General features: G+C 44.4%; 1 protein-coding gene across 14 annotated transcripts; it reads left to right on the forward strand.

The window, feature by feature from the left end:
- Positions 1-1,038: 1,038 nt before the first annotated feature.
- On the forward strand, positions 1,039-14,957 carry TEX26 (testis expressed 26). Of its 14 annotated transcripts, none has more exons than XM_082220654.1 (8): positions 1,039-1,341; positions 3,374-3,458; positions 5,463-5,616; positions 6,859-7,015; positions 7,898-8,071; positions 9,777-9,938; positions 12,900-12,945; positions 14,533-14,957. In XM_082220654.1, exons 1-8 carry the CDS (start codon positions 1,212-1,214, stop codon positions 14,558-14,560), a joined length of 936 nt encoding a protein of 311 aa, XP_082076780.1. In that variant the 5' UTR covers positions 1,039-1,211; the 3' UTR covers positions 14,561-14,957. The 14 variants fall into 14 exon arrangements, 12 of the variants coding, with proteins under 12 accessions (XP_082076780.1, XP_082076782.1, XP_082076771.1 ...); XR_014219191.1 differs by lacking the exon at positions 12,900-12,945 and adding an exon at positions 12,335-12,457 and having other exon boundaries at positions 1,041-1,341; XR_014219192.1 differs by lacking the exon at positions 14,533-14,957 and adding an exon at positions 12,335-12,457 and having other exon boundaries at positions 1,041-1,341.

The raw sequence follows: 14,957 nt of genomic DNA on the forward strand, positions 1-14,957 counted from the left end.
CATGAAATCTGGGATGTGGAATGGTCCATCTGGTACATGATAATTTTTACTATTTTCTTACAAATAAGGAATTAAGGGATAGCCGATGATAGTAGGCACATGAATGACAGGACAATGCTGACACATGCCTAGTTTCTTGCAGTCCATGTTTGAAATGCTAGGGTGGGTAATTAAAAATATCCAGATATTCCACCTGCACCGCAGTTCTACTTAGCCTTCACTCCAAAACCAGCAATTGCCGTTGTTTGACATGCCCCACCAGGATTCAGATTCTTCTAGAAGTACAACCCCCCCAAAAAAGTTCAGACAAAACTTTCCCTATCATGGCATCTTCATGCCCAACAAAGAAAAGGTGAAGCTCTTAGAAGTTATTTCAGGCAAGCAGCTATTAATGTAGCAGGAATCCTGCATAAAAAGAAGTTGCCAACCCTAGTCTGCCTGCAGACTAACCAAATATAATCAGTCCATTTGGGATGGCTGGGGACAAAAGGCAGTCTAGACTCCTGAGCAGAAAAAAAACCCCAAACATTTAGGAGGGGTGTGTGAGATAGCAAGTGGGATAACTAACTCAACTATACAGTTGCAAATAAAACGTTTTAAGTGTGCTTTATGTGCAATATACAAAGTGACTCAAGGACGCAATATAGAACATAATGGCGATGGTGAGCCTTATGAAAAATTCAATATATTTAAAAAAACGCCTTTTTAAAAAAGCATTTTCAGAACGGTTTTTATATGTGCGTAGATCCCACCGTGGGAATCTATCCAAAAACTCCAAAATTCAGAAAGAACAGGTATGCCTATCTACTACAAAATAACAACAACAACAACAACAACAACAACAACAACAACAACGAGCCGTCGGGCATCTTAATAAACCAAGGACTTGCTGTGGTGGACTTTAAAAGGACCACTTTCTCTGGCCACCCCAGAGGCGACCTCCCTCTCTGCCCTCCTGCTGTGAAACCTCACCCTGCCCTGGCGAGGCAGGAAAGGGTGTAAAGTCACTGGCTCCCTCCCTTGGTCACAATAACAAGCCCGGCGCCGGGGCAACCGAGCGGCCAGCAGCGCCCAGGGTGTCCCCCCGCCGCCTCCCGACAGCTCCGCCGCCCGTCTTGGCGCGGCATCCTCCCTTCGCCCTCTCTCTTCTGCGCCCCCCTCGCCGGCAGCGGAATACAGCGCTCGGGTGGGTTGGAGCTAACCCGGCCCGCATGGAGCCCCCAGAGCGCGAGGCCGGCCCTCTCCTGCCGCCCATCCATGGCACCGCCATGCCGCCGCCACCGGCCTCCATTCCCTTTATCCCCCCGTGGAGACCCAGGTCAGCGCGGCCGGCGCCCCCGGGTGAGAAAACTTTCCGCGCTTCGCTCAGAGGGTTAGAACGCGGGGCCGGGGGGGGGGAATCTAAGACGCGCAGGCGCGAGGAAAGGAGCTTGCGCATTACCCACCGTGAAGTTCTTTGCCCTTAGCTCCTTGCCAGATAACTTTGCTATGGGGAGCGGGGTAGGGGGTAGGGGTAGCAAGAGTTAGGTGGGGTTTGAGTCGGGGCGGGGGGCATATATTGGTTTGATTATGTTATGCATGGTTAGGGTCACAATATTATGCACGCCTGGAATACTTTAAAGCTACTCATGAAAGCAGGCCCAAGAGATTTTGGCACCTGAGGCAGACCACAAAATGGCGTCCTCCCCCCCCCCCCGCCAGGGAAAAGGGGATGAGTGAAGCTCTACATCAGGGACAAGAGGGGAATAAAGAGCTACATCTGGATCTGCTGCCCCTGTGGATCCTGCCGCCTGAGGTGGTTGCCTCACCTTGCCTCATAGGTGGGCCGGCCCTTCATCTTTCTTCGGCACTTCATCTACCTCAAGTTATAACTAGTAATTTCATGGTTCGCCTCAGGTGCCAAAATTTATTGAGCAGGCCCTGCTGGTAACTCTCCTGCTGGTAACCAGCCACATGGTTAGAGTGTTGGTCTTGGACTGGTAAAAACCGAGGTTCAAATCCCCACTCCGCCATGAAGGTCACAGTGTGACTCTGGACCTTTTCTCTCTCAAGCTAATCTACCTCACAGGCTTCTTGTGAAGATATGATAGGGAAAGGCCACCATGAGCTCCTGAGACAAAAGGCAAAATAAATATGAATTATGGGAGGTTTTTTTATATAAAAAATTGCATATTAGTACAGTATATGTAATTAATATAAATGTACAAAGTGTCACGTAGCAGAATGCTTTTCTTTGAGCTGAGGCTAAATATATATACACCTGAATATGTGTGGGCCTATGTAAACATAATGTAAACATAAAGGCACAAAGCCCTTTTAATGGTAGAAATCAGGGGTACTGTGAGACTGGGGGGGGGGATAAAACTTCTTATCCACTGGCATTCAAGCCTGGTGCTTTCCAGAAAAAATGTACCAGTTGAATTCCTGCAAGTCATGTGTTCCTGCAAGGCTTAGTAAATTTGGAAATAATATTCAAACAACTGGATGAGTAACCCAGAACTTTGGTTTTACTCATTCACACATCTTTTCTTGCAGGCAACATTATGCAAAGAAGTAAATTTAGTAAAAGAAAAATAATTTTTAATTTTTTTTAAAGTGTATTAACTGTACCTGATTGGTACATAGGCTGCTTAAGGACACCTTCTGGTCAAAATTAAGCTTTTAAAAAGCCAATTGATTCTGAGGATGAGACTAATTTTTATTTTTATTTAGTTTGGAATATACACAAGAGGATTTCTTATTTTTTTATTTTACCATTCTCACAGTTTATGGTCACTGTTACATGGATGGTTGTTGTGAGTATAATTCTACAACTCACATTATGAGAACAGTATATGAGAACACTTTGATAAGTTGCAGAAAGTTATTGGGAGGGATAGGGTACTGTCTCTTTAAATCAAATCAGAATGGATCCTGAATGTTGCTTTGTAAAGGTTCTTTGCAAAGGTAGAGTGCCAGTTGGCTGGTTCTGAGAGAGAGAAAAGGCAATGCAGAATCGGCAGTTTCGTGAACTGGCTAAAATGTAAGGCTGTTTTCTGTATCTGTAGCTTAAGTGATCACCTCAATGTGACAATAACTATGCAACTAACTGCTGCATAGTTATATTTTCTAAAGGAAATAATATGCTTTGGGAAGGGTAATCTCAATCAGCTTCACCTCATGGGAAAAGGAGGACGCTGTGGTTCTGATCCAGATCACCACCTTCCCAAAGGCTGTTATTTGCATTGAGAAACAAGCTCCCATTGGTGCCAAGACACTTCAAATAGTTTTTGGGGAAATAGTTCAACCACTGTTTTTCTCATTACTGATTAGTAAAAAGAAATTACACTAGTAAGTGTTTAGAATTTATAGCACTTACAGTTGCTGTTTTTAGTAGGCAGACTAAAGTGGGATCCTTATGAAACGACAATGAGACACGATTTTGTCTTTAATCCTGCAACAGATCCTGGTGCAGATTGGTAAGATGATACAGATTTAATTTATTCAAACCATTCAAGCATTCTTTTCAAAAGCCTTTGCTGTTTGGCTCCTTTTATTAGCATGTATCTTAAAACATTACCTTCCCCATGCTGTATCTGATCAGCACCACTAGAAAAGGAAAGTGAAGATAAAAGATTGTGTAAAGTAACAAGTACCGGTAGTTTGGCCCTATAACTATCATGTAGAAATAATATTTAAAATGCTTCACTTTGGAGACTATATAGAATGCTCTGCCCTGAATACAACTAGAAATTGAGCCCCTGTTACCTTTTGGGCCTGGAGTACACATGTTGTTTAAGGCTGTGAAATTCTGGGCTGGAGGGGCTCTGTGCACTTTTAATGTCCATATAGAGACATTTGGCAGGTGGGAGCTCCTGCTGTCTTCTAGAGGTTGCCTTGCCACATGCAATATGCCACCAAAAGTAGCACAAGGAGCTGGCAGAGCAGAGTTGGCCCTCCAGATGTGGTTGGACTCCCATTTCCAACAACCCCAGCCAGCATAGCTAATGGTCAGGGATGATGGGACTTGTAGTCAAGCAACATCTGGAAGACCAACTCCCCCACCCATCTTATGAAACCATCACAGCTAGCAAATTTTGCTTTCACTGCTCCCTTTCCTTCACAGTTCCTTCCTTTAGAACAGTTCCTCTCTGAAATGTCCAGTTGTCTACTTAGACTGGCAGCAGCTCTCCAGTGTGTCAGGTGCAAGGCTTTAACATACTCTGATCCTTAAACTGGAGATTCCAATAACTGAATCAGGAACCTTCTGCATGCAAAGCATATGTTCTCGTTCACTGAGCTATGGTCTCTTTTTCACCTCTCCCTTGTCTCTGGTTCAGTCGCATCTGCTTCCTCCTGTCCTTCCCAATGGAGGCAAGGCCTCAGCACAGTGGCAGAGCATATGTTCTGCATGCAGTCGGTCCCAGGTTCAAGTCATGTAGGGCTGGAAATGACCCACATCTGAAACCCTGGTGATCTGCTGCCAATTTTGTGTGAAGACCAGCGGCAGAGCAAGCCGATCGGGCGCCTGGGGTGGCACATGTGCCCTGTGCCCAGGGGCCTGATCGGCTTGCTCCATCACTGGTCTTCACACAAAATTGGCAGCAGATCATCAGGGTTTCAGATGTGGGTCATTTCCAGCCCTACCTGGGCAGGATGCTCTGCGGGGCCTCTGAGGAGTCTGCCTGCCTCCTCCTCAGCTTCTCTACAGCTGAGGGGGAGGAGGCAGGCGGACCGTTTGGGGCAGTGCGGAGCCTGCAGGCACCCAAGCCACCGCGCCATTCCTAGGAGAAACGCGTGGCTTGGGCGCACTGCAGGCCTCGCGGTGAGTGCCGCCCGGCATTTTGTCAGCCCCCCTCAGTGGTGATACCCGGGGTGACCTGCCCCCACCGCACCCCCCTTCCTCTGCCCCTGGTGAAGACAATACAGTCATACCTCTTGTTATGTTCAGTTCAGGTTGCGTTCTTTCAGGATATGTCCTGTGTTGACCCGGAAGTAATGGAATGGGTTACTTCTGGGTTTCGCCGCTCACGCATGCGCAGACGCTCAAAATGACGTCCTACGCAGAAGCGGCACATCATGACCCGCGCACGTGCAGACGTGGGTTGCATTCTGCTCATGTTGGGAATGGGACTCCAGAACGGATCCCGTTCGCAACCAGAGGTACCACTGTACTCAGCTAGATGATCCAACTAGGATAAGACAGTTCTTAAGTACGGTCATACCTTGGGTTACAGACGCTTCAGGTTGCGTTTTTTCGGGTTATGGACCACGGGTTTCAGCGGCCACGCATGCGCAGAAGCGCTAAATTGTGTTTTGTGCATGCACTGAAGCGCCGAATCGCAACCCACATGTGCACAGACGCACAGATGCATGGATCACGTTCACAACCCGAGCGTCCACTGTACTGTACTTAAAACAGGAGCAGTTGAAAGGTAGCAGCCATGATTGTATTTCATTAACATCTCAATTGTTTCTTGCAGTGCCAGAGCAGGCAAAGGGCATGTCATTCCCTTTCAAGTAGATGAGCCTACTGGAAGGAATAACTACAGAGATGAGTTCTGTTGGAAGCCTTATTCCAAGGCTGAACCTATAAGGGCTAGTTCTGCAAGGAGAAACAATCCTCAGCCTGGAGAAGTAAGGAATGCACTTGTTCTACCCAATGTTTTACATGTGCTTTGCATTTTACTTTTATATGAAATAACCTATTGGAAGATATCTGGTTTTGGAAACACCAAACCGTCAAAGAGGATTGTCAGGGGAAAGGAAAGACTTAGCAACCAGAAGCATGCAGCCCAACTCTATGCGTGTTTACTCAGAAGCAAGTTTCACTTGAGTTGAATGAGACGCCAAGTAAACATGCTAAGAGCCACTTTTCTTCTGGGGCAGGTAGCAACTGTGGGGAATCCAATCTGGATTTAAAAGACTGTCAAGGCAAAAGGTTAGATCTGTTCTTTTCCCAAGCCGCAATCCCACTTTGGGTTGGGCTGAGGGGGTTGCAGTGCCTGAGATTTAGTAAACAAAAGCCAAGCACACAGGAACCCATTGTATGCTTAATGTCACATCTAGTTTGGCCTCAGCAGAATTTGGGACAGTCATGCACAAAGCATAGGGTTGTAGCTCAATAGCAGAGCACGTGCATTGCATGCAGAAGTTCCTGATTCAACTCTCAAGAACTTGAGGTAGGACTGGGAAAGAATCCTATCTGAAACCTTGAAGAGTTGCTGCCAGTCAATGTGATATATCATTGTTGCAGGGGGGAAACAACATATTTGCCTGGCACTGAAATAATCACATGGTTGGCTCAGGCAGGTCTCCTTGGGGAGAGCATTCCATCATAAACAGGGAGCTACTGCAGAGAAGACTTGTCACTGCTCTCTAGACCTCCCTTGAAGGTGGTGTTTACAGAGGACTCAGATGGCAATCTCTGGGTCTGGGTGGGTACCTGTCTAAGGCTTTAAAGCTGTCTAAGGCTTTAAAGCTCAAAACCAACATTGGTTGAATTGGGCCCGGAAACAAATTGGCAACCAGTGTGGTTGTGCCAGGACTAGCATTATATGTTCATAGTTTATTGTTTCAGTTAACAATCTAGCTTCTATGTTCTGCACTAAAACTAGATGGACCGATGGTTGCCCAAGGAGGAACTCAGCAAGAACTTTTGAGCACTTTGCTTATTCACTGTGGTTATTAAACCACAGTTTGTTCTTAACTGTGGTTTAATCTGACATGTTTATAGGTATTTTCCTTAGAAAGAGAAAAAATGATTATTGAACAATAGAGCATAATAAAGTAGAAGACCAGTTTATATGAAATGCATTTTTAATCAGTATTTTCATATTCAGTCTCTCTCCTCCCCCTCCCCACTTTCTACATTGTTAGCGGTTCCTGATTTGGCAAATGCCTCGAGAGGAAACACCAATATCTATAGAAAGTTATTCACCTTGGACGAAACCTATTAGTAAGCAAGAGATCGAGGATGTATTAAAAAAACAGTATAAAACAGCTTACGCAAGAGATTATTTAGGAATACAACCAGGTGAGGACTTTGGCTTCCCTTCCTTCTTTGACAATATTATTATTGAGGTCATGTTGAGGTTTACGGCTGCATCTATAGTTGAAAGCCAAAAGGCATGTTTCAGTCAGAAACATCTCCAGTCTGGCATGGAAGATAGCATTTAACTTAGATTCTGTATGTCCTAGAATCAAAGAATCATGGAATTGTAGAGTTGGAAGGGATCACAACACCCTGCAGTGCTGGAATCTTTTGCCTAATGTAGGGCTTGAACACACGATCCTGAGATTAAGAGTCTCATGTTTGGTGAAGAAATCATATGCATATGTCCAAGATGATCAAGGGTCTGGAAACCAAGCTTTATGAGGAATGGCTGAAAGAACTGGGTATGTTTAGCCTGGAAAAGAGGAGATTGAGAGGAGATATGATCGCCACCTTCAAATATCTAAAGGGCTGTTACATGGGAAATGGCCCAAACTTGTCTTATGTTCTGGAGGGTAGGACTTGAACCAATGACTTCAAGTTACAAGAAAAGAGATTTTGACTCAACATTAGGAAGAACTTTATGTCTGTTCAACCGTGTAACAGAATCCCTTGGAAGGTTATGGACTCTCCTTCTTTGGAGGTTTTTAAGCAGAGGTTGGATGGCCATCTGTCATGGATGCTTTAGTCGATTCATGCATTGCAGAGGGTTGGACTAGATGAGCCCTTGAGGTCCCTTCCAACTTTTTAAGAAGTAAGCCTCATTAAGTTCCATGGGACTTAATTCCCATGAAAGTGTGTCTAGGACTGCAGCCTAACTGGCTTTCTGTCATTTGCTTTTTGCATGATTTCCCCTCCACATTTTTTATAAAAAGAAATTTATTTGCTCTTTACATTTGCCGCATCATTACTTTTTCATTTCAGGTGCTCCAAGAGATGGTGCTCCTGCTCCTTCAGACTGGAGAATGTTAGTCCCCAAGCCACCAGATACTGAATTCAGGCATAATTACCAGCCCCAAGCCAATAATCCAGATTTAAGGGACTATACTTGGAAATATGGATGTAATGCGAAGCGCCATATTCCAGTGAAAGGCGCTGGTAAGGATATTTTTGGGTGCAATAAAATAGATGAAACTCTGGGTTTGATGCCCAGTTTTGGAATTTGGTTCACTGAACCCCATTTTCTTGCAAATGTAGGCAGATAATACTTTCAAGGTTAGCTTTGTTTACATATTTGAGCAGTGATGCTGAGGTTTCCCAAGAAAATGAGTGAAAGAGGATTTCTTCTCCCAAGAGCCACTTAGACCCAGTAGGTTGCATAGGAGAATTGCTCTTACTATGGAATAGGCAATGGTCTTGGCATCTACCACAACGAAACCACAGCACCAAGTATGGGGGGCAGTGGGGGCCAAGGCCCCTCCCAAAATTTCAAATCAGAGGGCCAGGCCCTCTAAACTTTTCCAACGGCCATGTATGCACACCATGGGGTGTGCACACACATGTCAGCATGCCCCATGGCATGCATGGACGACGTCTGCACACCCCTGGGGGGGTTCTGACATCATGCAGCCCTGGGCCCCCTCAGTCAAAGGGGCAAGGCGACACATGTGGTTAGCTTGAAGGAAACTCGCCACTAAATTATTCTATCATTGCTTTATTTTTAAATAACTTTTAATTTTAATTTTAATTTTTAAAGGGTATTTCCAAGAAAAATATCCAAGGTGACTTACATCAGCATAATTACCGTATTTTTCACTCTATAAGACACACCAGACCATAAGACGCACCTAGTTTTTGGAGGAGGAGAACAAGAAAAAAAATATTCTGAATCCCAGAAGCCAGAACAGCAAGAGGGATCGCTGCGCAGGATGAAGGCTCCCCCTGCCCTGAAGAGGCTTCGTGCAGCTAAGCCAGAAGCCAGAACAGCAAGAGGGATCGCTGAGCAGTGATCCCTCTTGCTGGTCTGGCTTCTGGGATTGCTGCGCAGCCTGAATTCACTCCATAAGACGCACACACATTTCCCCTTTTTAGGAGGGAAAACATGCGTCTTATAGAGCGAAAAATACGGTAAGCTAAGCATTACAGTTAAGAATTCAACAAGAGAAACCCAATCCACCATATAACCTAAAATAGGTTCCTTCCCACTCCAGTATTGTCCTTGCCTAAAAAGAGGAAAAGAAAATACAGCTTCTTCTTTATATCCCCTAAATCAGCACTGCAGGTAATATTGAATAGAGAATGTGTTGACTACATTTCACAAAGGGCTAATAATTATTACATGCTATTATAGGGAAGTTGTATTTTCACAGCTATCAATTATGTGCTGTTTGAGTGCCTGAAAAAGGCAAACCAAGTACTATCTCACAGAAAGAATTCTAGACTCCATATAATTGAAAAACAAGTGCACATTTGGAAAAGTACATGCGCTTTGGAAATTGTAGATCATTATTAACTAAGTCCCTGCCTTTGTGAAATGTTAGGTCCTGCATATTGATTTGTGATTTTATTTACATTAGTGCTTGTTATAGGCAAAGGTGTCACTGGCTACATTCATCTATGAGTTCCATCAGTAGAAATCACAGCATATGAGTTATTGACCTATAAGGTCAAAGTCCATCGGAATCATGCTCCACCGTTGTGGGTACTCCTGAACAGCAGACCACCTGAGAGGCATCCTTTGTCATTATTATGGCAAAACTTGGAATTGGAAAGCCAGAGCATTCCAGAGGAAGGGGCGGGGGAACAGTGGTGTGGTTTCTTTATTTCATGGTTTCACTTCTCTCTTTTTGGCTTCTCTTCACAGTTCCTTCAGTATCTTTTGCTCAGATCTGGAATCATGAACATACCAAACATCTGACCACATACCAAAGAGATTTTGGGAAAGATTATAATGAGATCCTGTCCGTTTTGAATTCTTTAGACCCAGAAGAAATTAAAGCATATGTGGACAGAGCTCCTCTTCCAGGTAGGTGGGGGTGGAGGATAATAAACTGCAATAAGCATTGGGGGAGCCAAAAGCAGCGAAGACTTCCTGAATGACAAAATCTTCTAAGTGTTCTCATTTTTCGATTTGTAGAGCTGATCTGATTCTGTTTGCTCAGCCAAATGAATTACTTGACAGTCTTGAGACTTAAAACACGCAGTTTCAACTACTATAGATTCTATGCCTGTGTTTGTCTGCAGGGAAGATTGTAGGACCAGGATAGTTTGAACACTGTACATGATCAAATTAGTCATAATATTTATCTCCTGCCCTATGTCCTAGGAGATTAAAATGATGCAAGTGGGGCTCTGCAACAAAATGTTGCAGTGTATCTTGGGTGTGTGTAGCCATCCATGGCTGAGCAGGTAGAAAACTCCCCTAAAAGTTAGCATGAAAGACAGGAGTCTCTGCTGTAATTTGGGTCCATGTCCACAATTCTGGTTTTCTAATATTTCCAGGGGTCCCCAGTTTGCATGGCAGTCAGTAGAGCATAAGGCTCCTGCATGCTATTGAGTACTTGAATTGACCTGGGAGGAAGTATGAGAGGGAAATTAAGTAGATTGACCTAAGAGGGGATTTCTCACTGGAGGAAGCCAACTCTACTCTCTCAGCACAGCCCTCCAACTTGTAATAGGGATATATAACATAACACAATGCTGTTGCAGACTACTTCCTCAGCCCAACATGCAATGTGGGGATAAAAACAGTGGATTAACATTGCAGGGTTGTTGTATATTACACACAGCCTCTGCCTAATTCCCAACTGCAGTAGTGGTCTAATACATCTGGACAACACTCCAGAGTTGTAAACCACTTGCAGTGTTTAGTGGGATCTACACTGCAAAGCTGTCATAAACTGTCTTGTCCCAAGCACAGCCTCTCCAACTTCCAGTATCGGGACAATTGACATCATTTGCTTTGGAATTTGCATTAGCTGGTTATTTTTTAAAATGCATGTTTCACCTGAAATATTAACTGAGTGAAAACAGCAGGAGCTTTTCTCTTTGCTGCTACTGCTACCTTTTGGGGTTTTTTTAGGGTGGGTGGGGTACTGGTGCCCAAATCCAACTACATTAAGAATTTAGATTTGTCCATTGATGTCTATGGGCAGTTCTCACTTCCATCCACGAGGTCATGCTCAATGCAAAGCAGGACATGACATATCCAGATAATGTGATAATTCTCTCCTTACTTTTTAAATCTATGTGTCTCTTCCTCTATCTTCCTTTTCCAGGATACTCCATTCTCCCTCTTGTGGTCCCACCCTTAAACTGTCAGTCAGCACTCAAATGCAACTGAACATTTTTCAGTCTTCATCGGGATGTTTGGTTTTATTTTCTACTTCCCCCTGGGGTTTCCCCCTAAAGATCTTTCCTACTTCTGCTGACCTCTAGGTTCCTCTGAGTTTGCTGATATATCTTTCTGTTTGTGATATTCTTTTGGCTGTGCATGTTTTTGACTGAAGATGGGAAAGAATGAGGACAAGTTGGGGGTCTTGCAAGAAAAAGTTGTGTGTATGTGTATGTTTGGAGAGGGGAGCCTTCAAAGCTTTCCCTACTCCGAGTAAACGAGTGAGTGGCAGCTGCCAAGAGAACAAGTGAACAGGTAGGCAGGTTGCTGGCGATAGAACAAGTGAATGGCTTGTGAGAGGCGGAACAGCAGAGAGCCTACTGGTGAATGAATACATGAATGGGTGGCTTGCTGACTAGTGAGTGAGTGAGTGAGCAAGTGAACGGGCAGGTGCTGGCTGATGCAAGAGTGAATGAATGAGCAGGAGCCCATGGGGGAGAGCAAGGCTGCATACACACCAGACATTTCAAGTATGTGACTCGCCCCAAAGAATCCTAGGAACTGTAGTTTACCTCCCCCCGGGCTACAATTCCCAGCACCCTTAACAAACTACAGTCCCAGGATTCTTCGGGGGAGTCATGTGCTTTAAATGTATGTTGCATATGCAGCCCAAGATAGCATTTGTTTGCTGGCTGCTGAGAGAGAATGGGCAGTGGCTGGCTACTACCAAGAGAGCAAGTGCATGTGTCTTTATATCTATGTGTCTCCTCTTCTACCTTTCCCCCATCTCTCTGTTCCATTCCCCTTTCCTCCCAGCTTTCGGGGTTTCTTTTTTAACTCATCCGGCAGAAAGCATTCTGTGGGCACTGAGTATGCTCAGCCCTCATTGGGCTGTTTGAAGGGGAGGGGTCTTCTTCATTTCTCTCTCTCTAAAAACCTCAAGGTTACCCCTGGTTTGCTGATACTTCCATGTTGTGCATGACTATTGTCATTTTGGCTACAAAAGTAATGGCACTCAGAGAACTGAATCATATTTGGGATATTGGATGATGCATCACTAGAATGATATCCTAGCTGTTCCCATCCAGGTGGCTGACTAGATCCAGGTCTACTTAGTGACAGAAGCACACCAGGCATCTTTGTTTCCTCCTATTAAGTTTGATGTGATGGCCGAATTATCTGTGCTGTTTTGGTGACTATATACGAAGCCAGTGAGTTATTTTCTCCACCTTCCCTCCTGCTTTGTAGGGTTTTTCTGGGGCTTTCTCTCTGAAGGGTTACAGGGCAGTGCTCTTTCTCTTTTCCTTTGCTCTGTGATGATTGCCATATGTTCTTTTTTTCTTGAAAGAGGCTCTGTGCATGGCAGAGATTCAGCAGGTTCCATTTTCCTCCAGATGGAGCCGCAGTAACACAGGGATAAGGGAACCTATGGCACTCCAACTCCCATCAGCTCCAGCCAGCATGGCCAATGTGCTAGGGATTCTGGGAGTTGTAGTCCAGCAACACTGGGAGGGCCACAGGTTCCTCATCCCTGCAGTAACAGGTGGAAAGCTGCACCTTTTGAATTTCTGCTTCTCATGCAGCCGCCAAAGGCACAGACCCTCTGTCAAGGAAAAACAACAGCATATTCCTAGCCTATTTTTTATTTTCCAGGTATTTCCTATAGAAAGCCCAGAAGGATTTCCTCTGAAAAATATAGGTAATGCCCAATAGCTGATGCAATGATTTTCACAACTGCTGCCTCCTGCCCTGGTCCTCCTCTGGTCCTATGACTGATCATCCCCTTCATTTGTCACATCCTTCAGCCATTTGGAGAAAACCGGATTCTCACATTGCTGTGTGTGTGGCAGGACCTGAGGAATAACAAGGAAGGAGAAACTGTAGAGCGGCTCAGGGTGCATATGCTAGGGCATAATTTTACAAGTGAGCCCGCTAAAGGCTCACTCACCTCATTTATCACAAAAAAATATATCTCACTGCCTAGTCGGAGTCACAGGAAACATAGTCTTGTTTACAGCAGAAACCAGAGGAAGGGTCAGGACAGGAGGCTCTATGGATTGGGAAAATAAACTTGCATGAGCCTAGACATCTGTCTACCCCTGGTATGACAAAAGTATTTCTGGTTAGAAGGATTGATTTTGTTACAGGCTGACTAGACAGAGTTTGGGACAAACTGGACACAACATTAAGTTTGTCTTTGCATCTAATGTGCACATGTCTGGCCTACGGGGTTTTGGTGCCTAAGATTTATCTTAATGAGCTCAGCTACTACTTGAGCTACTTACTGCTTCCAGGTAGTTGGTGTGTTGCTTTTACGTTCTCCTGGTGTAACAGATGACTAGATGCCCTAGGTAGCTGGTGGGCTGGCACACTGGAGGGCATAGACAGGTGGACACTTCTGCCATCACCAATAGTTTAACCACCCAAAAGCCCTAGCTAACCAAAAGCGGGCAAGTGAATGAGTGGATGGGGGAATGACTGGTTGAATGAGTGAATTAGTGAATGTGTGTGTGTGTACTATTTATAGGCCACTTTTCTGAGCAAAGCTGCGGAATTACAAAATATAAACAGAAACAGTTTTTACAGGTAAGTAAGTCAGTGAGCAAATGGATGAGCAAGTGAATGGGTGAAGTGTAAATAAAAGCAAGTGACTGTGAATGGGCAAGAGAGCTTAGAAACTCAAAGACTGGAACATTGGGGAAAGTCGAGGGAGGATCAGTGCCTTTGCCCAACTATCTCAATTTTTGCCCGCCGCTGCCCCCCAGCTGCTTTTGGCCCATAGCTATGCCCAGCAAAGTAGAGAAAGCAAACAGTTGCAAGCCCAGCAAGTTCCAAGGGAGACCAGTGAGGTGCCACACAAGGGTCCAACCATGGGACTGGGCTACACTGGAAGAAGATTCTACCTCTTATACATTAATGGCTTCCTTTAAACTAATTATAAAGGAGAATTCCTGTTGCTTCCTGCAGCACACTAAGATCCATCCCACACAATCATTGATATACTGTACCAAAAGGCAGTGGAAAAACTGGAGATTCATTGACCCTTTGGAGTCCAGTCCAGTCAGCTCTTTCTGATCCAGCAAGGGAACAAGTTGCTTGAAAAAGAAAAGCCCAATGTAAAACAAGCAGAACATATACAAAAAAGCAAAGATACGTTAATGTCATATCTGATTTGACCCTTTGATATCCCACCTATTTCCTGTTCTAATGTGAAATCATTATTGATGTTGCGTATGTCTGGTTATTCTAGCTTTAGTGATACATTTTCTTTCACTTGTTTGTGCAGAAAAAACCATCCTTCAGAACTTCCTTGAAAGGGTCAGCGGGGACAAGAAATTCCAAAGGCCTTCCTCATCGAAGAAGCCGGAAGAAAACCCAGTCAAATGTGTCTAATAGCTTTTAGGAGAAAATTCAGCAATATTCTGGGAGGCTGAATTACACTTGAATACCCTTGTGGTCTTTCTTTATAGTAAAGCATTTGAAGAGCTACATCAAACTTTCTTATACTTTAGGTTTTCTTTTGAAATTGTAAAGACTGCAGTGCTACCACCGCATTGACCTTGGAAATATAGTATGGATTCAGGAACTTTCATTCCAATCAGAGAAGATCTTACATATTCCATATATTTGCAAATCAAATATTTTCCCCACCCTATTATCATTTCCTTGTTATAATGCTACTGCAATTTAAATAAAAAATAATTACGATAA

The sequence above is a fragment of the Podarcis vaucheri genome, assembly GCF_965113315.1.
Source record: "Podarcis vaucheri genome assembly, chromosome: 4".
Taxonomy (NCBI): domain Eukaryota; kingdom Metazoa; phylum Chordata; class Lepidosauria; order Squamata; family Lacertidae; genus Podarcis; species Podarcis vaucheri.